The 26,975-nt window shown below is 43.2% G+C and overlaps 1 protein-coding gene across 6 annotated transcripts in view; it reads right to left on the minus strand.

Annotated features, from left to right (window-relative positions):
- LIG1 (DNA ligase 1) overlaps window positions 1-26,975 on the minus strand; it is a 314,922-nt gene that overhangs the window by 65,063 nt on the left and 222,884 nt on the right. For all 6 annotated transcript variants that reach the window (XM_073552127.1, XM_073552126.1, XM_073552125.1 and 3 more), the window contains 3 exons: window positions 24,655-24,765; window positions 18,754-18,825; window positions 1,686-1,830 (listed from right to left, as the gene is read on the minus strand). In XM_073552127.1, coding sequence (XP_073408228.1) covers window positions 1,686-1,830; window positions 18,754-18,825; window positions 24,655-24,765 — 328 coding nt within the window. The remainder of the gene's footprint in view (window positions 1-1,685; window positions 1,831-18,753; window positions 18,826-24,654; window positions 24,766-26,975) is intronic.

Raw genomic sequence — 26,975 nt, forward strand, 5'->3', positions numbered from 1 at the left:
CCAAACTCCAGTCCTCATGGTCCCCAGGGGTCATGTTTTCAGGATTTCCATAGTAAATAGAAATCCTGAACACATGATCCGTGGGGACCACGAGGACTGGAGTTCGGGAAACACTGGTTTACATCAAGCAACCGGTACTGTTTATACTTACGCTCTTTAATCTGGGCCCGAGCTTCGAGGTCCTCCCAGCGGCCCACAAGGAGCGAACAGATTTCCTCCCAGAGTCGTCGGGTAACGATCAGGTCAGCGTGGCGGCGGTCAGCCATATTCCAGAGCGGCTCCCTTTCTCTGACGAGATCGATGAGGCGGTCCACATCAATCCCTCCATCCTCACCGTCAGAGTCGGGAGCACGCTGTGAAGGCTGTTAAAGAAAAAGACAAAAATAACATAATTAGCCTCCACAAAAGAAATAAAATAAAAAGTGCAAAAAAACAAAGCAAAAATATTTATACTTACACGCTGGTGACCGCCGCGTTGCTGTCGCCGACGACCCTGGGAGGCACTGCGAGGACCTCTTGGCCAAGCACCAGATTGGGAAGACTAGAGAAGAAAACAAAAAATGTTATGTCTTTGGATGTAGGCATTTGTTTGCTGTGTGTGGTCTGCAGAACATTGTTTTCTATGTGTTGTGTGTAGTGTGATGTTGTGTTTCTGCGTTTGATGCAAAAAACTTACCAATTGTGAGCCCACTCCAGGTGTCTGTCCAACCCTTCCTTCTTCTTCTGGGAGCTCCTCTTCATCTTGTGATTCCTGTTTTGAAATAAAAGGCAATGAATAGACATATATTACAGAGAAGATGGATTTTGGAAATAAAAACTTACCGTCAAACGCTGACGATGCGAGGGAGGGCTCCCAGAAGATGATGTGCTGTCTTCCTGGTGGCCACACTCCATGCCTGTGGGTGGTGTTCCAGCTGCTGCCATTGCTGCTGCTGCTGCTGCATCTATTGGGCGGCTGTTGAATAAAGAGAAACAAAGGGCCAATGAATATCTTGATATTCAATAGCCCTAGTTTGGAGGAATGGGTTATTTGATAATTACCGTCTCTCATCTGCTGCTGGCCTCCCCTCCTCAGCATGTTCTATTTGCTGCTCCATTTGGGGTGGTGGTGGTGCGGATGGTGCTGCAGTGGTCTCCTGCCTTCTCCTGCTTCGCTTGGTTGCTTTCTTGGGTGGCATGTTGGGTGTGGCTGTGGGTCCCACTGTCTTGCTTTTATATATGTCTTGTGGGCAGAGCTACTGAGCATTCTCAGACCAAAAAAACGGATCCGGCCGCCGGATCCGGCTTTCGCCGGATCCGGCGCATTGCGGCGCTCATAGGCTTTCATTGTGTGAAAAAGCCGGACGCGCCGGATCCGGCGTGTCCGGCTTTTTCGCCGGAGACAAAAAACGTTACAGTAGACGTTTTTTCCAGACGCCGGATCGCGACACATTGCCGGATCCGGCGAAAACCGGATGAAACGCATGGCCATCCGGCGCGATCCGGCGCAAATGCAAGTCAATGGGGGGGAAACCGGATCCGGCATTGCATTTCGCCGGATCCGGTTTCTGTCAAAAGCGCCGGATCGCGCCTGACGGCGAAAACCTGATGTGTGAAAGAGGCCTAACACGGTACAAAGATATACATCTTTCCTATTTAAAAGTATTTACATGTAGCAGAGGAAACATTTTATACTACTTGATTACCTTTTATAGACTGATCAAGAAATTCAGAAATTTCATCTGTGTTTGAAGTATCCATATACGTAGCAAACATGAATTGTCCTTCTAGTTCAGTAAAGGATTCTCTCAGTAGTTTCCTTCGCCTAGAAAATGGCTCTCTAACTAAAGACTGAAAAGAAAATGACACTATCACTTAAAGGGGCATTCTCAAGCTATTGAACTGCATTAATATTAGACAGCATTAAAATAAGCAAGTTTTCAATTGATTTTTTTTTTCTATTTGTTGTCACTCCCCTGCCAAGAGGGGTGTCATTTTTCACGGTGTACAGCTGATTTCCATGGAGTTTGGACACAAGAGCCTGCCCAGACACAGAACAGGGTGCACAGTAGCTGCATTCCAGGAAAGAGGTCAACTCCTAACATACAAGCCCACTTTGGCCAGCCCACTGATTTCCATAAACTGATATCTACTCCCCTTGCTCCCTCCCACTGGGTTCATATTAAGGTACTGTTATGTTCCCACATGCTTTATGCATCCATTAGCCCTCTGCATCTGTACTGTTACACACTTAACATTATGGCTGGTCCATACAATCAGGGCAACTGTTACCACCCACCTTTCGTGTCTACCTCTTTCCTCCTAGATTGTAAGCTTGCGAGCAGGGCCCTCATTCCTCTTGGTATCTGTTATGATCTATGTGATTATTGTTATGCTGTAATGTATATTGTCTGTACAAGTCCCCTCTGAAATGTAAAGTGCTGTGGAATATGTCAGCGCTATAGAAATAAAATTTATTTTGTTATAAATCTCCTAAAATTACTAACCCGCAATCATAGAGCAGTGCTGTGTGCTTGTTCAAATGCCCTGTTATCCCTGTATTTAAACGGAGACAACTGTGTAGACTCCAGAACAAACCACTGATGGCTAAGTGTTTACAACAGAACTTTTGCTTTATAGTTCTACTAATGCTACAGTTCTATTTACCAGAGCTGTCACTCAAGGAGGACAGCCTGCTCCGGTAGAAACCAGGAAGAAAGGAAACTGCAGAGTTGAGAGCTGCTCAAGAGTCAACTTGAGAATACTCCTTTAAAATATACTGTGACTTTCTGGCATTCTCCTTTTATGGGTATATTAACATGCATGCCGTATATACAGTAGCACTCAAAAACATGAGTTAATCACAAAATCTTTATACTAGATTTTATTTCCTTGCATTGGGAACATTGCACATTGTTTTCTAATTCTAAACATGAAGAGAAATGTATACAATTTGTAACTACTTAACAGAAAAATAAAAATTAACATTGGGTTGTTCTAAAAAATAGCCATGTCTGCATTTGTCTTTACAAAATCACAATATGTACTATTTTTTATGATGATTTAGCATTCCTGTGAATCACAAACTTAATATTTAGTTGTATACCCAGTTTTTTTTTTTTTTTTTTTTTTTTTAGAACTGATTCACATGTACAGGTGCTTGTCACAAAATTAGAATATCTTTAAAATGTTAATTTATTTCAGTTCTTCAATACAAAAAGTGAATCTCATTATATAGAGCCATTACAAGGTGATCTATTTCAAGTGTTTATTTCTGTTAATGTTGATGATTATGACTTACAGCCATTGAGAACCCAAAAGTCATTATCTCAGTAAATTAGAATACTTTATAACACCAGCTTGAAAAATTATTTTAGAATCCGAAATGTTGGCGTACTGAAATGTATATTCAGCAAATGCAGTCAATACTTGGTCGGGGCTCCTTTGGCATCAATTACTGCATCAATGCGGTGTGGCATGGAGGCAATCAGTGGCACTGCTGAGGTGCTATGGAAGCCCAGGTTGCTTTGATAGCAGCCTTTAACTCATCTGCATTTTTGGGTCTGGTGTCTCGCATCTTCCTCTTGACAATACCCCATAGATTCTTTATGGCAGTAGTCCCCAAACTTTCTGATCTTGACAGCCACATTCAGCTTAGAGAGAGGGTCGCAAGCTACATTCAGCACAGAGAGGATCATGTGCTACATCCAGCTCCCACCCCCTTCAAAGTAGTATCAACCAAAGCCCCCATTTACAGGTATAATGATAACTAAAGCTTTTCCACAGAAATCACTCCAAAGCAGTGAGATCCAGGGGTTCCCCCAATACCCCCATTCAGTATTCTCCTATCAAGGACTCCCAACAAACTGTCACATCCAGTTTTGAGCACCTCCTCTAACTGGTAGAGGAGTCCAGCGTACTCCATCCTCCAGCGTACCATACCTAAAACATCTCTAAACCCCTAAGACCAGTAAATGTGCATCCAGATCTGCACTTATGTGCAGGGCTACTCACAAAATTCATCATTTTTAGATGTATTCTTCATACCCGTTTGCTAGACCTGGACCTAATGCACCAAGCTGGCAAACAATTCATGGCGAGCCACAATTCAAGGGATCGCCAGTCACATGTGGCTCCCGAGCTACAGGTTGGGGACCCCTGCGACTTTGCTGGCCGATTGGCCGATTTGCTGGCCGATTGGCCGACTGTGCTTGATTAAGCACAGTGATACTGTTGTTTGTAAACCAGGTATTGGTACTTTTGGTAGTGTGGACAGGTGCCAAGTCCTGCTGAAGAATGACATTTCTGTCTCCAAAAAGTTGTCGGCAAAGGGAAGCATGAAGTGCTCTAAAATTTCCTGGTAGACGGCTGCTCTGACTTTGGTCTTGATAAAACACAGTGGACCTACATCAGCAGATGGCATGGCTCCCCAAACCATCGATTGTGGAAACTTCACACTAGACCTCCAGCAGCTTGGATTGTGTGCCTCTCCACTCTTCCTCCAGACTCTGGGACCATGATGTCCAAATGAAATGCAAAATTTACTTTCATCTGAAATCAACACCTTGGACCACTGAGCAACAGTCTAGTTCTTTTTCTCCTTGGCCCAGGTAAGACGCTTCTCGCGCTGTCTATTGGTCCTGAGTGGCTTAACATAAGGAATGCGACACTTGTAGCCCATGCCCTGGATACGTCTGTGTGTGGTGTCTCCTGAAGCAATGACTTCACCTGAGCAGTCCAATCCTTGTGAATCTCCTCCAAATTTTTGAATGACCTTTTCCAAACAATCCTTTCAAGGCTGCAGTTATCCCAGGTGCTTGTGCACCTTTTTCTACCACAATTTTTCTTTCCATTCAACTTTCCATTAATATGCTTGGATACAGCACTCTGTGATCAGCCAGCTTCTTTAGCAATGACCTTTTGTGGCTTACCCTCCTTGTGAAGTGTGTAAATGACTGCCATCTGGACATCTGTCAAGTCCGGAGCCAATAGTACGACAAACTCCTTCTGCCTTGATCTTCTTGATGAGTCTGGGGATCAGAGGAAGAGGTGGAAAAAGGTAAGGAAGTTGAAACGGAGACCATGGATTGACCATGGTGTCGTAACAGACTGCCAGGGGTTAGCAAGACCTGGCCACGAAACAAGGAAATCTTGCAATTCATCCAAGACGCCATCATATCAATGTCCAAAGTGCCTCACCTCTGACAGATCCGTTCGAACACAGAGGGGTTGAGAGACCAATTGTTGGAGGAGAGGTACTGACAACTTACGAAGTAGGTGGCCCAGTTGCTAATGCCTAGAATGTGCACTGCTGATACTGCTAGCACGTGCCGCTCAGCTGAACCAAGATCCCGTGAGACCTCTAATATGACGAACTCGCTGCATGTCCCGCCCTGGTGGTTTATGTATAACACGGCTCTGACACTGTCAGACTGAAAGTGAACTGGTTGGCCCCGCTAGAATGTCCTGTCCATGGGGGAGAGGTAGATGGCTCTGATCTCCAGGAGGTTGATGGGAAGAGAGGTTTCCTGAGAGTTCCAGTGACCCTTGACTGTGTTGAAGGAAGACCACCCCCCCACCAGAGAAGACAGGCGTGCATCATGACAACCTGTCAGTGAAGAGGGAGGAATGATCTCCTGTGCCAAATGCGGTTATAGGAAGTTTCACCCCCAGCAATTTACCCCCAGCAGCATGGCCCCGCACATTGCACATTTCTCCCCCAGGAAGTTTCGCCCCCGCACATTTTGCCCCTGGATGTCTTGCCCTCAGATGATTCACCTACAGCATTTTGTTCCTGGAGGTGTCGCAATCTGATGTTTCGCCCCTAGCATTTTGACCCCAGATGTTTTACCCTCAGCTTTTGGGGTCAACATGCAGGGAACAAAATATCTAGGGCTGAACATACCTGGGGGTAAAATATACAGGACCCCAACTGCTGGAGATTCCTGTGGCTGCCTTTTCAGCAGCTCACCCAGTGTCTCTTCTGGCTGGCCTTAAAGGAGTATTATCACCCTAGAACACATAAAAACTGACATACTTACCTGTCGCAGCTGCAGCTCCTTGGGTCCTGGATTGCAGTCTAGCGGTTCCCCGTGACGTCTTCTCCTGCTTCAAGCTGTCTTTTCATCTTGCCTGGATCACTGATCCATGAAGCATGATGAATGCCACGACAGTGAGGCCGAATGTCTCCTGGCCGCTCACTGACATGACGTCACTCCTGCCCCATTCATCAGTCAATCCAGGGGGCAAGATGCCTCTCCTGTCACCAAGACATTGCTTTTCATGCGTAGTGCCGCGATGAGATCAGGCAGAAGAGGATGCTGGGAAGGAGAGGCCTCGTGGTGGCGTCTGGATCCAGCATGGCGATCTCCAGCCCACACAGCCAGAAGATCAGGCAAAGATGAGCAGAAGACCTTTAAGTACCAGGAGGGGAAGATCGGCAGCATGCTTACTGTAACATGATTGCTGAAAGCATGCTGCCTTATTTTGCTGTTCGGCATGATAATACACCTTTAATTCAGGCTATGTAAGGAAGCAGGGGGACTGTTAACTGACTAAAGGGTTAATCCCACCAACCATCTCTGCAGAACTGAGATATTGGCTTTGCTGAACTAATGTGGTGGTTAACCAGCTTCTACAGAACCTCTTTATCAGGTCTTCAGAAGGGGGTTTTTGGGATTAGCCCTCACAGAACACTCTGCCAGTATACCAAAGAATGGAGCAGCAGATAAAAGTGGTATTCTCACTTCAGGATCCCAATTTCTATTGATGCCTATTCCTCAGATTAGGCCAAGAATAGGGTCCAGTTGTATTCTGCATGGAACCAGCTGTTTATCAGCAGCTTTCAGCACCAACGACAAGGAAAAGTGACAGGAAGCTGCAGCCATAGCTCTCTATGATTTCAGTGAGATCCAGGGAAGATGTGACAGCGCCTGGTAAAGAGCTAATCCACCGTGACATGCCTTATCCTGGGGCATGCACTGCTCTGTGCAGAGAAAGGCATGTTCTGGATGGGACTCAGTTGTGTGCATCCGGTCTTTCAGTAACAAACGGCCCTTTGGGGACAACCATTAAACTGGTGTGGCCCTTGGTGAATGAGTTTGACACCCCTGATCTAAGACAAGTGACCATCATTTTACTGTCATGTACTAGTGGTGTTACACTTAATGGCTTCTTTTTGTCATCCATTACATATCATACTGTATCTAGTGATGAGCAAACCCGAGCTGGAAAGTTCAGGGTTCGTATCGAACATTGCCTGCTCAGGTTCAACCACACTGACCCCAAAGAGGCAATGTTCGGAGTTTGCTCATCAGAAAATAAAAATCGCTTCTCTCCCCTTTGATGAGGTCCCAACCTGTCTAGAGAGTCTTCTTGACCAAGGGAATCCCTAGCTAGGAATCCTGAAAGGGATTCCCTCGGGTACGATGACATATTCACAAAATGTGGAAGTGCATGGAAGAGGACTGAAGAGGACCACCCTCCGCGTCTGCCGGTACCTCAGCAAAGGGGTAAGTAGCTATATATATATATATTTATATATTTTCTTTTTACTATCTGGTCAGCGATGAGGATGTGGTGGACAGATCCTCCACTCCTCTGAGTCTCCATACCCACTGAGTTCAATGGAGTTGATAGTTTGAGGGTGCTGAACCCGAACCGGGATTTCTTGTTTGTTTGGGACGGAACTGCCCGAACTGAACTTTGGCAGGTTCACTTCTCACTAGTCATATTTTGGGTCTAAGATGTATATCAAGTATACAAGATATAGATCAAGTTACGTTTTTTTTTTTAATTCCAAAGCTTTGAGTTTTCTAGATAAGTAACTTTACAAACAGACAGAAAAATATTAACAAATGGTCAAACCAACCAACACTGCAGAATATATTTAAGGCGTAACTCTTAAAAAAATTTAAAAAAAAAAAAACCTTTTGATATGTTATAGTACCTGTGGCACTGATCTTTTCCAATGGAGACTACCTTCCAGCAGCTTTATTTATTTTTTTTAAATATACATTTTTTTCTAAATTTTATTTAGTTTTGTGTGAAAAGTCCCATGCAAGTTACAGCAGCAGGCTCTATGTGCAGCATGATTTTAGTGGCTACTAAGGAAGTCGAGCCCCCTTGGTAGCTGAAATTGTGGACGGATTCAGGCTTCCTGTGATACATTCAGGGCTGCTCGTTCACAGCCCTCTTGATAGTTGCACTTCTCCTCATGTGCTTCATCCTGGAGAAGAGGAGGGCTTCCCCCCTGTGTAAAGCCAGTAAAGGACTGAGCACATGGGGAGTTTTGCAGGGGGTTGTGAACCAGCAGCCCTGTATACATCATAGGGAGCACGTTGATGCCTCTTTCAAACTTGCTGTTTTCCTGGCGATTACCGCGGCAGTTTAAAACAGAGGCAGTAATCGCCAGGAAGATAGAACATGTTTTAAATGGAAAACCGCGCGGCTTTCTGCTGCACAGTTTTCCCGTGATTTGAGCACATTGACTTGCAGTGGGCAAATAGAGTGTTATCTAGTGGTTTTGCTGGCTCTAATCGCCGGCAAAACCTCTAGTCTGAAAGAGGCCTGATAGTTGCACGTACCGTGTAGCCACACCCCCTAGAGTCCGTCCACAAGTTCTGCTACGAAGGCAAAACGACCTCCTTAGTAGCCACTGAAATCCTGCATCACATGGAGCCTGCTGCTGGAATTTGGATGGGACTTTTCACACAGAATTTAAGTTGCTGGAAGGGGGTCTCCATTGGAAAAGAAGATCAGTGCCACAGGTACTATAACGTAGCAAAACTTGTTTGTTTTTTTTTAGAGTTACGCTTTAACTGTATAAATTAAAACTGTTAAATAAGAAACATAAAAGGTATAGAGGGGAAAGGGTTAGAGAAAAAGAGGAAAGAAAAGAAAAATTGCAGGTGTTAATGTTTGAATTATTTTACAGCTAAATATGTGACCATCAACTAAAATTCAAAGCTGTAGGCGATGCCTCTCAGATAATCTATCAAGCTTCTATTGTTGACATCTTGCACAATAAGTTTAACCCTTGCTGAAATTGCAGCGTATTTTTTGTTTCTTGCAGTGGTGGGATTTCCTGCTATTATCGGAATAATTTCTAAACTGTGGAGCTCTTGCTGATGTTTCAGACAGTTAATGAACTGGTATATATTTGGGAAAAGAGTACCACATGTTTCTTGAAAGCTACGGTGCCATCCTTCAACATCATTATTTGTTCGCTGTTGATCATTAAATGATGGTTCATACATATTCCAAAGTTGAACTGGAAACAAAGGTGCCTGATGTCCTCTGCGAGTTATTCGACCAATATAGGTATCTTCAAAATAGTAGGCAATGGGTATGGCTTCTTGTGGAAAGTCAGGATTTTCCACTAACTCTTCAAATAATGGCTCATTATGTGTTGGTAGAAAGGCAAGGGTAGAAAGGTATCATGCGTATCCAATGAGCAAATTCATGGTCACCTTGATATTGCACCTTGAGTCCTTCATTTTGAACTTTACGCCAAACTGACTGTGATAGGTGGAAGAAGCAACCAGTCTTCTTGAGGTTGGGGAATTCACTCTCAAATGCCTGGATTGCAGCTAGTTCAAAATCCAACATCAGGTTGTGTGGCTGCAGTCCAGGTTGCATGTTCTTCATCTCTTGTAGCAATCTCTGGTATGTTGAACGGCTCTTGTCCGTCAGCAAGGCGTACACTACAGGAACAACAAGGCTGCTCTGGACTACATGGATGGTATAAAGTTGGTTGAACAGGGATGGTGTAGTGGAAAACATGCCATCAGCAAACCACTCTTTACTTTGGGCCAGTAGATGGAGATGGTCTCTTGTTCCAAATATTAAGATACGGCTGTGTCCACTTACTAATTAAAAGTGAAAGTATTAGTACAGGAAATAATGAGAGACAAAATAAAAAGTAACAAGTAGCAGACAGAGAATTTCAGGATGAAATCACAATAAATTTTCCTAATCAGAAGCATCTGTTGTTCATATCTCACATTAAAAACTCACATTTTGCTTCAGATTTTCTGATTTTATAACAGAAACGTAAAACTGAAGCAAAATCTGATGTGAAGGGGCTAAACAATATTTTTTCTACAACATGTATTGTCCAAGTGGAAAATGATATATTCCTGTTTAAAAATGCATCCAAGCTTCAAAAATGTCACATTTTCAAAGTCGTGAAAGGATTAACGGCAGCAGAAACTAGCAAAATGCAGAATTCCATGATAATAAAAGGTTTACATCAGGAAAAAAGAGCAAACCTGTAAGAAGTATTTGTGAAAAAAAAGCACACTAACTCAATGGTTCATTAGGTCGGGGTCATATGCAGCGTAAATGTCTAAATCCCATCCACATGCTGATGAAAAAATGCACAGTTAAAAAAAAATGACACGCAGTGCAGCAGTGGTGTATCTACAATGTAGGCAGGGGACGCCACTGCCCCCGTGCCGCCCCCTGGATCTACCATGCTCTGGTAGGTGCCTGTCACCTACTGAAGCATGGCAAGAATAAATTAATACTCACCGCCTGCTGCTGCGCTGCGTTCCTCACTCTGCTTTGATGCAGAGCCTGAGACGTGAGCGATCACATGATTGCATACATTATTCCAGGTCCTGTATCAAAGCAGAGGAACGCAGCGTGTGGCAGCAGGTGGTGAATATTAATTAACCCCCTGCCATGCTCCGGTAGGTGACAGGCACCTACCGGAGCATGGTGTACCCTTTTCCCAGCACTAATTCAGCACTGGAACGTCATTTCAGGCTGCTGGCAGGGGGCATGGCTAAAGGGGCAGGGCATCGTGGAGGAAGGGGGGGCCAGGCCCCTTCAAAACTTTGCTATGGGGCCAGGGTCAAGCTACTTGTCTCTGCATGTGAATGTATGCTACCAATATGCAAAGAAGATTCCAGCCACTCAGACAAGGGGCTAAAATCCTGCACTAAAACCTGCACCTAAATCCATAGCGCTAAATAGAGATTTTGGTGTAGAATTATCTATACCAGAATAGCTGTAGATCTACAGTTGTGGACAATCCACAGAGGTTAGGAAACATGTTAACGAATCCTTAAGGTCCATTCACATGCACTAAGGAGATGCAGCAGACTATCTGCAGCTAATTTTAGGCAGAAAATTCTACACTAAAATTGACATCTAGTGATGTGGGTTTGATGCGACAACCTTGTCCTCTGGCTGTGATTGACAATGGCTGGATACCTGCAAATCATGGTTGGTGGACAAGGTTACCACTCTGCTTATGAACATGGCAGACCACTGTATCTTAGAGGCAGGACTTCTACTTTGAAGCTGAGCAGAGAATCAAACTGAAACTAAACAAGTGAGGCATAGGTGGAATCAGTAGGCCTCACCCTACATTATACTATCCTCAAAGTTTCCCTTTAAGGCAAAAAAAAAATCACATAGTATTCTATATCAGCACTTTGTAATAGATAATTTTTCTCACTTGTGCAACATAAACATTGCAATAATTCTATATAATGGAAATGTTAAATGCTCACCAGAGTCATGCAGAAGGAACTGCTGCTGGATACCATCAATATTGATCCCCTGGAACTCCTGGGGAATAACAAGTTGATCAAGGGTTTGGGTCAACCTTGGAATATTGCCAAGTTGCCTTGATAATTGTATTGTTCTCTTCAGTGATGCTTTCTTTGGGAGAAGTGCTACAACTTTAGAGTCTATGTGTTGAGTATATAATCTTTGGGCAGTCAACCACTCCACTCTATTGCTCAAATATGTAAGCGGCCTCTGAATCTTTGAAACGTTGCTCTATCTAGTCATCCTCCCCCGATGTCACCCATTTGATGTAGGAAATCGTAGAAGATAAGCAACCCCTCAAGTACGCCTTAAGGGCATCCCAAAATAAGTTGACATTCCGGGGTTCGGGGTGGGAGGAGATGAAGCTATGCAATTGGTCAATTGTTCTGTCAGGTGACTTTACCAACTTCAGCCAGAAAGGTTTTAATTTCCATACTATCCTACCACTTAGTGGGCCATATTTAAGTTTAAGAATAACCGGACTATGATCTGAAATCCCTCTACTACCATGCACAATGTTATGTACCCACATTGCCAGACCGCTGGATCCAAAAATGTAATCTATGCGAGATAAGGAACGCTAAGTGGATGAATGGCAAGTATATTCCCTCATCTCGGGGTAGCGCGTTCTCCATAGGTCTAGCCATCCACTACCTTCTATAAACTGTGACAGTTGGGATGTAGCTGTTGACAGGGTCCCACTCTGTATCCCATCATCCAGTCTCGATCTATCAAGGCGACCATCCATAACCAGATTAAAGTCCCCCATACAAATGACATCTGCGTCCGGATAATTCAGAGCAAAACTCAATGCCTTCTGCAGAATTGACGTACCAGCCGGAGGGGATTATAAACACACAAAATAACATTTCCTAGAGTTGATCAGTGCATACACAAATATGAAACGCCCCTCAGGGTCTCTCCGGGCCTCCCATCTAACGTCCTTGTGTATTAGTAGTGAGACTCCCCTGGAATAGCTGGTGTGAAATGCGTGTATGGACCACTGAATCCACGGTTTTTGTACGTTCTGAGCTGTACCTCTGGTCAGGTGCGTCTCGACCAGAGCCACAATGTGAGGGTGATATTGCCCGATTTGTGAGAATACTAAAATCTTTTCCGGGGGTTTTGATACCCCTCACATTCCATGTCATGCATATTAATTCAGAACCCATCTCCATTTATCTGGACATGTTGCGCATCGATGCCCGAGTAGAATTCAGGGACATCACATAGATAACAGGACTTCCATTGGCTGCGACTTTTACCTAAGTAACAATTAAAGCTAAAACTAAAGCTTTAGAAAAAAAGAAAACAGAACATAAATCTAACGGTATAGGAGCAAGGTCCCTCGCCCCTACTGAAAAGTAAACAAGGGGATACCATCACTGAATGCAGTGTCCGGTATTGTTAATATCTGGGTGCTCGCCAGGAGAGCTTCAATTAAGCCTGTAGTTAAAGGATCCAGACGAAAGTAGGCGCATTCCTTTGCAGGAGGTCCTCTATGGGACCACAGCCACTCGGTAGCCTCCATTGGATCCGTGAAAAACACGGAGGAACCCCCGTGGACAATCTGAAGTCGAGCCGGATAAATCATTGAGTATACAATGTTCCTTTCCCTGAGCCGCTTCTTGATGTCGATGAATTGTGCGCGTTGCTTATGGAGTTCCATGGAGAAATCTGGGAAGATTGAGATCACAGCATTGTTGAACTTGATGGGACTCTTTTGTCTTGCAAGGCGTAGAATGGTGTCTCTGTCTTTACAGTTGAGGAGACGTGCTAGGAAGGGTCTAGGTGGGGCTCCCTGAGGCAGAGGCTTTGTGGGAACTCTGTGGGTCCTCTCAGCAGCGAACACAGAGGAGAATTCATCTCCCAGAGAGGCCTTAAGCCAGCCCTCCAGGAACTGCTCAGGGTGCTGACCTTCTGAGCGTTCTGGCAGACCGATGACACGGATGTTATTCCGATGCATTCTGTTCTCTAGGTCGTCTGCCTTCTGTTTCCAGGCGTTCATAGAGCCCGCTACCTTGGTTAACTTGGCCTCCATAGGAGTAATGGTATCCTCCACCTGGGACACTCTTGTCTCCACCTCTGTGATGCGTCCCCTCATGGCCTGCATATCTTGACGGAGTCTCCCCACCTCAGTGTAGACATCCTCTATTTTCTCCGTCAGGGATGTCCTAGTGAGGGAGATAAACAGGCATCTGAACAGTTGATGCAGGCTAAGAGTCATTTCTTCCTGCTCCGTCTCCTCTCCACCCCATGAGGGACGATTTTTACGCTGAGGTTGTGAAGAGTTATTTCTTAGAGAACGCGCACTCTCAGAAGGGTCGGGTCTGACAAATTCCTTTAGTTTTTCTGCTGCCGTCGATCCTTTAGATCGATTCATGGTTAAGAGCAGTGAGATACACCAGGGTAACTGGAAATGTGTAGTCCAGGATTCCTTCCACTGCAATTATATACACAGCAGGAACCAGGTTTACTAGTTGCGGCCTGGGAGCAGAATCTGTGCAGATGGAAACACCATATCACTGAGGCTTCTTATGGCGAGGGGGGAGAGATCCACCCTCAGAGACAGCAGTGGTGGGAGGGAGAGCAATTTCTCCCACAGTTATGTCACCAACAGGCCAGCGAGTCTATTAGTAAGAGGGGGGGAGTAATGCAGGGCCCATTTTTCAGGGCACTCACCGCATATCCCCGATTCCGCAGGATACAGGTCGCTGCCCGGTGATGCTGCCGCGCTGGAAGCTGGATGCCGCCGCTCTGATAGAGCGCACATCCAAGATGGCCGCAGCCTCGTGTGGGCCCTGCCGTCCGCCCCGGTTTTCCAGGTCTCAAGCTCACCGGAGCCATCCTGCGACCTCCCGCGGAGTTACAGGGGGGTCCCAGTACCCAGGGACACCAAGCGCTGCCAGGTATGTCGCGGCAGACAGGCGGTAAATGCAAGATAGAGACAGGATGGTCAGGAGCTCTTGCAGCACGCGTCTGTCCTCCTCAGCTACATAGCCACGCTCCCCAAGTGCTACAACATTAGAATGGGCTCCTGAAATGACTTCTGTGAGAGTCTTTTGTGGTGTCTCCTGTGTTTTCCTTGCCCTTGCTGCTTGTGCTGCGTGGTTGTGGGGATGGGTTACTTTCACCACTTCACAAGATGCTTCATTGGTCCAAACACGTCCCTTGCAAGTCACCGTTTTCACACACCCAGAAGGAATGGACATCGTCAGCCGTTCGTTTGGAAAATACGTAAATGTGATTCTCGTAGACCAACTTCTTCCCACGTTTGGATAGAACTGAATTCATACTTGTAGAAAGTGAATTGCTGTAGTAACTGACTGATTTTTTGTGCTAGTACACCTCCCTCTTTGTAGAGATTTTAGACTGCTATATTCTGATGTAAAGATGGAATAAGAGCTAGTCTAATGTACTGTAACTTGCAGGACACCTGACATGAAAATTGTTACATCTGCAACCAAACTTGCAAAAAAGCAGGTCAGTGCTGGGTCAGGTAAAAGTTCACAAAATGTTTTGATTCTAGAGTGGTTTACATTCTCCACCTAAATCAGGCCTCATTCACGCTACATTTTTTATCCATTTATTTTTTTCGTGTTATGTTTTTGTAACACAAAAACATTTTAGAAACGTTTTGGAAAATGTCTTGTTAAAATTGCGGGCGAAATGCTCTGACACTATAATGCAATCAGTTGTGAGATTTACAGATGGAAACAGTTGATTTAACATGTCACAAAAGTGCAGCACTCTGTACAGTATTTTTGTGACATGTGGACGGATGAACCACAAGGACAAACTGGCGAAACATCCAAACACAAAATTCTGGGGGCAATACAGGGTACAAACATCCGGGGGTGAACTGCTGGGGGCGAAATGTACCCAGGGGTAAACTGCCGGGGGTGAACTGCTGGGGGCAAAACATTGAAATCCCGAAGAATGCAAGGGGAGAGACTCCACCATGCCAATGACTGCATCACTAAGAGGAAGTAGTATGGGCTGATACAGGGAAGATATCCTTTTGTCCCAAGCGGACAGGAGGGCCAGTTGAAGGGGATGGGTATGGAACTGTGCGAAAGGGACGGATTTCATTCCAGTAATAATCTTTCCTAGTACTCTCATGCAGAGTCGAAGACAGCATGGGGACTGGCATCTTAGAGAATGAATCACCAGGCTGAGAGCCAAGATCTTCTCCTCTGGGTTCTGGAACGGGCAGTATTGAACATCATACCGAGGATCTGGGTCTGTACATATGTAGTAATTAGGGGCTGAAGGAGGGCTGTTGAGGAGGGCTAAGTATAGGAGGAAAAAAAACAGCCTGAACACAGCCTTCCAGGGTCCTGGAAGAATCTCCGTCTGAGTATGTCTGTGCGCCTGATGAGAAGGAAACAGATCCTGCGGAAGTGTCGCTGTGACTGGAGAAGCAATACCGCCAAAGGCAGAAAAAGTGAGAAGGGAGGCGGGGCTAGAAAAAGGTGCGCTGAAAGCCTGCGCTGTGAATCCAAAACAAGCGCTCGCTCCCATAGGGGGAAAAGCCTTGCAACGTTTTTGTTTTAACTTTCTTAATAAATACTTGCATTTTATTTACTGAACTCCCTGGTATTTGAATAGGACCACACTCTGGACTTATGCATACACAGTGTTCCATGTATGAGTGTGCATGTAGAGATTGCAGTCAATCGCTGAATAGGATCCTCCACTGGACTCATATACATACAAACTAAATAGAATAAAATACAAGTGATCTCCAATAAACCTAAAATACTCTACTCCGCTACTTCTCTATACCATGCTGGCCACAGATTGGACTGCATGTACAGTGTCATAAGCTCTCTTTAATTTTCCAAGCACTGGTATAATGCACTGCAGAGTTGAGATAGGCCGGGGTCACACTGCCATATACAGTTGTACTCAAAAGCTTACATACCCCGGCAGAATTTTTGCTTTCTTGGCCTTTTTTCAGAGAATATGAATGAGACCACCAAAACTTTCTCTCCGAATGACCCTGATCAAAAGTTTACATATCCCATTTCTTAATACCGTGTATTGCCCCCTCTAACATCAATGACAGCTTGAAGTCTTTTGTGGTAGTTTTGGTTGAGGTTCTTTATTTTCTCAGATGGTAAAGCTGCCCACTCTTCCTGGCAAAAAGCCTCCAGTTCCTGTAAATTCCTGGGCTGTCCAGCATGAACTGCACGCTTGAAGTCTCCCCAGAGTGGATCAATGATATTGAGGTCAGGAGACTGAGATGGCAACTCCAGAACCTTCACTTTGTTCTGCAGTAGCCAATCACAGATCGACTTGGCCTTGTGTTTTGGATCGTTGTCATGTTGGAACGTCCAAGTACGTCCCATGTGCAGCTTCCGGGCTGATTGCAAATTTGCTGCCAGTTTTTGCGGATAACATGCTGCATTCATTTATCCTTCAACTTTGACCAAGTTTCCTGTGCCTTTGTAGCTCACACATCCCCAAAACATCAGCGATCCACCTCCGTGCTTTACAATAGGAATAGTGTTCCTTTCATCTTAGGTCTTGTTGACCTTTCTCCAAATGTAATGTTTATGATTGTGGCCAGAAAGTTCAATGTTGGTCTCATCACTCCAAATTACCTTGTTCCAGAAGTTTTGAGGCTTGTCTCTGTGCTGTTTTGCGTATTGTAGGTAAGATACTTTGCGGCATTTGCACAGTAATGGCTTTCTTCTGGCGACTCTACCAAGCAGCCCATTTTTCTTCAAGTGCATCCTTATTGTGCATCTTGAAACAGCCACACCCTAGTTTTCAGAGAGTCCAGTATTTCAGCTGAGGTTATTTGTGGGTTTTTCTTTGCATCCTGAACTATTTTCCTGGCAGTTATGGACAAAATTTTTGTTGGTCTACCTCAGGGTTCCCCAACTCCAGTCTTCAAGGCCCACCCACAGATCATGTTTTCAGGATTTCCTTTGTTTTGCACAGGTGATGCAATTATCACCTGAGCAATACTAAGGAAATCCTGAAAACATGATCTGTTGGTGGGCCTTGAGGACTAGAGTTGGGGAACCCTGGTCTACCTGACCGTGGTTTTGTTTTTACAGAGCCTCTGATTTTCCATTTGTTAATCACATTTTAACGCTGCTGACTGGCATTATCAATTCCTTGTATTTCTTTTTATATCCCTTTCCTGTATTATACAGTTCAACTACCTTTTCCCGTAGATCCACTGACAATTCTTTTGCGTTACCCATGACTCACAATCCAGAATCGTCAGTGGCTGGATGAAAGATGCAAGAGTCTGTCTGGATCCCAGAAACTTACTCAGCTTTTATGCACACACGGATAACAAGCAAACAGGTCAAAGGTGAGGATGTTACCTTTAGGAGCCATTCAAACCCATTCGTGTCAACTTCTGTGCATGCTATCAGGCCAAAATCACCAGGGTTTGTAAACTTTTGATCAGGGTCATTTGGATGTTTTGGGTTGTCATTATGATTTAAAAAGAGAAAAAACAGTAGTTTGACAATAAATGGCTTTGCCAAACCACAAATCATGAGTGGAAAAAAAGTTTTTGCCTTATCATTCATATTCTCTAAAAAATGCCAAGAAAGCAAATATTCTGCCAGGGTATGTAAACTTTTGAGCACAACTGTATTTTCTCATGGGAGAGAATCTGGCCAATTTATGCTAGTGACTCTCGGCGCTGACTCTGTCAAAATTTGATCTGAGTGTCATCTGAGGTTGTTACGATTCTCTAACTTTAAAGACTCACAGCAGAGGCAAGGAAAAGACAGAGAACTTAATTGCTCCATCTTCTCCAGTGTATAAGTCTTCATGTAGATGACATCAAAGTTCTGTCCTATGTTTCACACACACCCATAAATGGGTGCACTGCCCCATAGTATAACATTGGGCAGAGTGCTATCCAATAAAACATAGAATAAAATTTGTCCGTGTCATACCGCAGTGTGAGCGAGCCCTGAATGTCAAATCTAAAGGACACTACTAAACCTCTGGGTTGCAATAGCAATCTTCAGCATCACGTCACTGGGAGCATGGTGGAGGGGATGAGAGAAAAAAACCCCTGCCTTAACCAATCACCTATATAACAATTGTTATTGACCATAGCATGCAGAAGGTTAAATGGTCAGTATTAATGTCAGACCTATAAGAAAGCCACACAAAACAGCATTATGTTTTTAAAATTTTATGGAAGAGATAAAAACCACGTGAATTACTTACCTCTCCATTGAGGTACAGCATGTCAAAAGCATACACACAGACCTGGACTTTTATGTCAGAAGCTTCAACATCCTACAACAGTCAATAAGACAAAGATGTAAAATAAACCAAAGCAAAGACAGGTCATCAATGGAAATCGTTAAGGCGCAATATAAATCAGCTACACATCATCAAACACATGTGTATGTAACAACATGGAAGCGAATGTTCAGTTCAACAATCTTTAAAGGGAACCTGTCATTAGACCTTTAAACCCCAAACTATTTATATGCACACTAGATGGTGGCCCGATTCTAACGCATCGGGTATTCTAGAACAGGGTTTCCAAACTCCAGTCCTCAAGGCCCACCAACAGGTCATGTTTTCAGGATTTCCTTAGTATTGCCCAGGTGATAATTGTATCACCTGTACAATACAAGGGAAATCCTGAAAACATGACCTGTCGGTGGGCCTTGAGGTCTGGAGTTGGGGAACCCTGTTCTAGAATATGGCCAGCGGGAGACAGACTTTCAAAAGATGGTCCAGGACGATCCACCACGATCGGCGATCTCACAGCGGGGGGCCTGGTCGCTGCTGCGTGTCACACTAAGGCTATGTACCCACGTTGCAGAAATGCTGCAGAAATTTCCACAGCATTTCCGCAACTCCCGCTGTGGTAAAAACGCATGCAAATTCGCATGCGTTTTCCAGCTGAAAACATGCGTTTTTTCAATTTTCGCGTGCAGAATTCAAGCGCATTCCAAGCGATTTAAAGCATCGCTTGGAATGTGATTGACAGGTTGGTCACACTTGTCAAGCATAGTGTTTGACAATTGTGATCAACTTTTTACTATTGATGCTGCCTATGTGATGGGAACTGCATGTAACATACATGATTTACCGCGGAGTGGACACGTGTGCATAGCTAGGGGGCATGTTACATAGAGATTTTGCACTTTATCCATCTGTTCAGTAGCTATAGTTTATATAGCCTGACTATTATATCATCCTTTTTGGCATTTGATTGTGGATTAAATTAGATTACATTACGCCAGTTTACTCATATGTGAGGATTTTTTGTAGGATGTTTATATATGTGATGCATGATATACAATTTTGATTAGCTCTATTTCCTTGCCCATGCTGTTAAGTGCGGTGTCCACTCAGTGGTATGTTATCCACGATTGTCAATTTTATATCTACCTAATATGTCAGGTCTGATCTGCCTTGCATGTTGTTATTTTAATTGTGTTTTTAGATTGTATGTCTTTTTGTCTGTCGGGCATTTATGTTCAATAAAGCTTTTTGTATTTTTCATTTCGGCTGAGTGTGCACTGGTTCCTGTGCTTCTGTTCTTCTCCTTATACACATCTACTTTTTGGCGCAGAGTAGCACCTGGTCATCTTCATCGTGCATATGTAATGTGGTGCCCACCGTGTTTTTTGTATTAACCACTATGCAGCATCAATAGTAAAAGATAGAATGTAAAAAATAAAATTAAAAAAAAAGGTTATTCTCTCCTTCCGACAGGCCCCCGATCTCCTCTCCACGCACCCGGCATCTTCCGGTCCCAGTAATGCTTAGCGCGAAGGACCAGAGATGACGTCATTCTCACGAGAGCGCGACGTCATCAGCGGTCTTTCGCGCAAAGCATTACTGGGACCAGAAGATGCCGGGCGCGTGGCGAGAGGAGGGAAAAAGTCCGGGGGCCATAGGAAGGTGAGTATATCACTATTTTTTTATTTTAATTCTATTTTTTACAGGTTTATGGTACCCAGGGCCTCGAGGAGAGGAAGAATCCGCGCAGAATTTTACAACAGCAAATCCACAACGTGTGCAAATTGACAGCTTAGCATGGAAAAAAACAAGCCCTCAGAAAGGTAAATCAATGGGAAAAAAAGTAAAGTTTTAAAGTTCAAATCAAATAAAAATAAAAAAAAATCCAACACTATATGTAGTACCCCAGAGTTAGGTATTTTAACTCTGTGTACTTTATTATTTTAGTATTTCATGTAGGGATTTGTTTTATCATCACTGTGAATGAACACTTAGCCGCGTTAGAAAGGTGTCGGTAAGGCAGTAACTGCATCTTTATGAGTGGTCAGGATGGCGTAGTCAGACACACTACTAGGCTGGAACACTATCACACTTCTCCTCACAGGAATGGCACTTTCCTTGGGGTGCACATTGGTTCTTGGCTTAGCAATCTGGACTGGTTTCCGATGGGCTGCATTTTGCTATGCATTTTCCTTGCAGAGGGCAGGGTTATCTTTGGCGTTCTTTTGAAGTACACACCTTCGATGGACTGTTTTTTTTTTTGTAAAGTCTGTCACAGTCCTCCATTTTTACTTGGAGGCAAAAAATGTTTTCATTACCTTCCTGAGGCAGATTTTTCTCATTAACTTCCATCAAGAAACACAGCATATGTTAACCCCTTACTTACCGATGACGTACTATTGCGTCATCGGTAAGTATCCCCTGCTTTGAGGTGGGCTCTGGCGGTGAGCCCACCTCAAAGCCACGTCATGTCACCTGTTATACACAGCTGACATGTGCCCGCAATAGGCGCAAGTGGAATTGCGATCCGCCCTCGCCTATTAGCTAGTTAAATCCCGCTGTCAAACGCTGACAGCGGACATTTAACTAGTACTCCTGGTGCCCGCCCAAACATGAGCGCATCACCGACCCCGTCACGTGATCGGGGGTCAGCGACGCGTTGCCTTGACAACCAGAGGTCCCATGGAGACCTCTATGGTTGTTGCTGGCACATTGCTATGAGCGCCACTCGATGCTCATAGCAATGCAGTAAATCTGCTACATATAGGCGATTTGAGCATCGGCTATATGTAGCAGAGCCAATCAAGTATGGCATGCTTCTAGCCTCATATGGAGGCTTTTGAAGCATGGTAAACGTAAAAAAAAATTGTTTAAAAAAAACCCTAAGTTTAAATCACCCCCCTTTCACCCCAATCAAAATAAAACAATTAAAAAAAAAAAATCACACATACACATATTTGGTATCGCCACGTTCAGAATCGCCCGATCTATTAATAAAAAAAAAAGGATTAACCCGATCCCTAAACGGCGTAGTAAGAAAAAAAATGTAAAATGCCAGAATTACGTTTTTTGGTCGCCGCGACATTGCATTAAAATGCAATAACGGGCGATAAAAAGATCGTATTTGCACAAAAGTGGTATCATTAAAAACGTCAGCCCGGCATGCAAAAAATAAGCCTTCACCTGACATCAGATCACAAAAAATGGAGACGCTACGGGTCTCGGAAAACTGCGTCTTTTTTTGTTTAGTTTTTTAAGCAAAAGTCTGGGATTGCACTTTTTTTTTCCAATTTCACCGCACTTGGAATTTGTTTCCTTTTTCCGAGTACCCGACATGGTAAAACCAATGGTGGTGTTCAAAAGTACAACTCGTCCCGCCAAAAATATGCCCTCACATGGTCATATTGATGGAAAAATAAAAAAGTTATGGCTCTGGAAAGAAGGGGAGCGAAAAACGAAAACTCGAAAAAAAGCACCGGGAGTTAAGAGGTTAAATTTTCTCTTCTTGGGTATAGGGGAGACGGAAATTGGATCCTGTTCTTGACGCCAAAAATTGTTGGGGATTAAAGCTGGTTCTTATACAGTTCCCTCTATGTGTGGTTGTAAAGGTGGCATTCCCCATGGTTTTTGTGAGGCAGATGAACTTTAAAAACAGATTAAACTTTTACTTGTGACACAGTCAAAAAGGATCACAGCCATAGATGATACAACATAATATGTGAGGATGACAAAATTCCTCAGATGGGTGACATTTGGCGACAGATTCCGGAAACGGCACATAGGTGGTGTGATAATCCGTAAGTGTAAACACAAACAAAACACCTTGACGGCACAAAAAATGCCAATTGGCAAAATGCCAAAACCCCTTGAAAAGGGAAAAAATACCTGCTCAAACAAAACATGTGAAACAAGAGAAATGAAGAGCTAACTAGGTAATAGATCTAAAAAAGGAGTATCACTTTATTAAGTAAATGTACAAGACTTACAACAATTGACTGAATAAAAATAAATATAGACATGACAAGAATGTAGCAGAAAAATCCAGGTGCAACATAAAGGGGGACACTGCTGCCCATATATGCATAAATACCAAGACAATAAAGGGTTAATAACAAGTGTACCGTATATCCTAAAAAAAAGTATGAATGCAGAGGGAGAGAGCTCAAAAAGAAAATGGTCAAAGTATATAAGGCATTTGGCAAGTAAGCATGAGACAAGTAACAACGTGTGTGTGCACATAAACTGTCAGCGCCAATATAGAGTCTGATAAGGGCCAGTGCCAGAAAGGACCAAATGAGGAGACACTCACCAAAAGATGTAAAAGGCAGTGGACACGACCCCAGAACCGGGTGGAAGAGCCCCAACGCACGTTTCGCATGCACAAAGCACCGCTTTCTCAAGGGGTGATTGAGAAAGCGGTGCTTTGTGCATGCGAAACGTGCGTTGGGGCTCTTCCACCCGGTTCTGGGGTCGTGTCCGCTGCCTTTTACATCTTTTGGTGAGTGAGTGTCTCCTCATTTGGTCCTCTCTGGCATTGGCCCTTATCAGACTCTCTTGGCGCAGACAGTTTATGTGCACACACACATTGTTACTTGTCTCATGCTTATTTGCCAAATGCCTTATATACTTTGACCATTTTCTTTTTGAGCTCTCTCCCTCTGCATTCATACCTTTTTTTAGGATATACACTTGTTATTAACCCTTTATTGTCTTGGTATTTATGCATATATGGGCAGCGGTGTCCCCCTTTATGTCGCACCTGGATTTTTCTGCTACATTCTTGTCATGTCTATATTTATTTTATTCAGTCAATTGTTGTAAGTCTTGTACATTTACTTAATAAAGTGATACTCCTTTTTTAGATCTATTACCTAGTAGCTCTTCATTTCTCTTGTTTCACAAGTGTAAACAGTGCCTATCCTGTTACCCAAGCTGACACAATCTAGTCTTCTTCTAATCCCACTGGGGTGATGTTCCCCAGCAGACCTCCATATTTCTGCTTCCTCTGGCCTTCATTATGTTGTAGGATTCCTGTTTTTTCATCACCATTATGGGGGAACACCCTCCAGGCCCGTACTCCTCCTGCATCCACAGCATAGTATTTTGATAGATTGGGGTGCAGACCAAGGAATTCCATCTGCCTTAAGGGTCCTAGTCCTTAGGCTATCCTACAGATTTCTTATGGTCAGTCCATCTCTATTCAGCCTACTGGAATGGAGAAAAACACCTCACATGTTTTCTGGAGGGTTCACTGGCTGGTGACTGCACTCTGAGGGGCTCACTCGAGCGCTGACTGGAATAACTTTTACAACCATTTTTAGTTCACCAAGAGGCTTCACTCTCCAAGTGATCTGCCTGGCAACTGTCTCAGTGGGGAGTCTTTTCTACCTGGGCTGCTGCATTAAGTGCTGATTCACAGTGATAAGACCAATCCCAACATGAAATAATCCTAAGCTTCAATAATAATAATAAAAGTACAGAGTCATAGCAATACCCAACTCTGGGGTACTACCTATATGTTTGGTACTGCTATCATTAGAACCTGTAAGATCATGTTACCTGGCCATGTTTGTTGCTCTTTGAACACCATAAAAAAGCAAGAAACGACAAAAAATGCACTGCAGTTTTGTTTCACCATTATAGCTCATGTTAATTTTTTTTCCATTTCATTCCAGTACCTGATATTGTAGTGTGAATGATTCCAAACTACAGCTCGTCCAATCATTAGGAAATTATATTAAAAAAATATTCAAAGAAAAAAATGGCTCAAGGTCATCCTATTTCCTACATAGGCAGCAGGCAATGATGCAAGAAAACAAAATTTACAATTAAAATATTCATCTTAAAAAAAAAAAATACACAAACCTTTCGTTTTCTTGTAGTCAGAACTTGAAAAGGCTGGATTTGCTTTTTTTGAGGGTCCCATGCGACGGCTTCTGAGTCAAAGATGCAGGATTTCACTGTGGTTTTCCTCACCTAGCAAAACCAGATTGAAATCAATCAAAACAATGTACATAAAGTAATAAAAAAGGTTCTCTATTAGGAGACATGGAAAAAAATAGAACAGATTTGTATATGTGGCTCAGAACGATCAATGATACAACTGCTTTCCTTATAACACTTGAATGAAAAACACATAAGACTGAGCACACAGTAAGCCATTACGGAGCAGCTTTCATTTGTCAAAAGGTCATTAAGAAATTATTGCTGTGAATTGTATTCTTTTAGACATGAGAACAAGTGTCCTCATTTGTTTCTTATACCAGCATACAAGACTTCATTGTTACTATTCGTTCATATTTTCATGTGGTGCCCGATACATGAAGCCTTGTCATTTCATAGAGGCAGTCTCAATATTTGGATTATCTCAGCACAGGAACATTTTTTCAACACATCTAATTGTGGAACTTACTTTCATTTCAAGATCTAATGATATTGATTAAAATGTTGATTAAAATTACCTTTGCTTGAGGGAAAATCAGTTTACCCCTTCACCTCCAGCCTGTTTTCACGTTTAATAGGCCAAATTTTACAATTCTGCCCAGTGTCACTTTATAACGTAATAACTATGAAACTTATCAACATATCCCAGGAATATTTATTCGTGACACATTATACTTTATCGTAATGGGATAAGTCGTTTGTGTGTATTAAAATATCTGAATTTTTGACAAATATACTGTCCTCATACACATTAGCAGGATGTGCAATGAGACACGTAGCTAAACCCCCTGTCTTCTTTAAGAAAAAGAGGCTGTAAAATTGTAACCTTCTTTTATTGATTGCAGATGTGACAGGAAAAGGTGAAACCATAGGATGCAATAACAGGAGCATTTCAGAATATATAACTGCACAGAGCATAAAAATACACACAGTATGCAATACACAGTAACATGAGGTAATACATAGGTACCATGAGGTAATACATAGGTACCGTGAGGTAATACATAGGTACCGTGAGGTAATACATAGGTACCGTGAGGTAATACATAGGTACCATGAGGTAATACATAGGTAACATGAGGTAATACATAGGTACCATGAAGTAATACATAGGTAACATGAGGTAATACATAGGTACCATGAGGTAATACATAGGTTCCATGAGGTAATACATAAGTTCCATGAGGTAATACATAGGTTCCATGAGGTAATACATAGGTTCCATGAGGTAATACATAGGTACCGTGAGGCAATACATAGGTAACGTGAGGCAATACATAGGTAACGTGAGGCAATACATAGGTACCGTGAAGCAATACATAGGTACCATGAGGTAATACATACTGTAGGTAACATGAGGTAAATACATAGGTACCATGAGGTAATACATAGGTTCCGTGAGGTAATACATAGGTACCGTGAGGTAATACATAGGTACCGTGAGGTAATACATAAGTTCCATGAGGTAATACATAGGTTCCATGAGGTAATACATAGGTTCCATGAGGTAATACATAGGTACCGTGAGGCAATACATAGGTAACGTGAGGCAATACATAGGTAACGTGAGGCAATACATAGGTACCGTGAGGCAATACATAGGTACCATGAGGTAATACATACTGTAGGTAACATGAGGTAAATACATAGGTACCATGAGGTAATACATAGGTTCCGTGAGGTAATACATAGGTACCGTGAGGTAATACATAGGTACCGTGAGGTAATACATAGGTATCGTGAGGTAATACATAGCTGATGATTTCCTATTTAATACAACAACGTTATAAACACAGAATTATAACACCTAGATAGTGCTTACCAACTATGCTTAGAGCAGGCTGTTGAAGAAGCATGAAGAACACGAATGGTGTAGATTCTCCTAAGACACGTGGAGGAATAATGGCTGCTGTTCCCCTCACAGTGTCATAAACAAGACTATGATGTAACAGAAACAATCCCACAATACATTGCAAATTAAACTAGAATCTATGCATGAAACGGCCAGCAGGTGGTGCTGTTACCTTATAGTATGAAATATATGAAGGATTAATACACACAAAAATGACTTTCTAGACAGCAATTATATGGCTGGACGAAACAACAAAAACTTTGAAAATTTCGCAATTTTTTATGCCATTAAAACAGATATTTCTTAATTATTTTGTGTGATATAACTTAACATTTATAACATGACTACTTTACATCTGCATCATTCTTTGAACAATATTGTTAGGAAGTTA

The sequence above is a fragment of the Dendrobates tinctorius genome, unplaced genomic scaffold (genome assembly GCF_039654945.1).
Source record: "Dendrobates tinctorius isolate UK_male_01 unplaced genomic scaffold, ASM3965494v1 ptg000184l, whole genome shotgun sequence".
NCBI classification, from domain to species: Eukaryota; Metazoa; Chordata; class Amphibia; order Anura; family Dendrobatidae; genus Dendrobates; species Dendrobates tinctorius.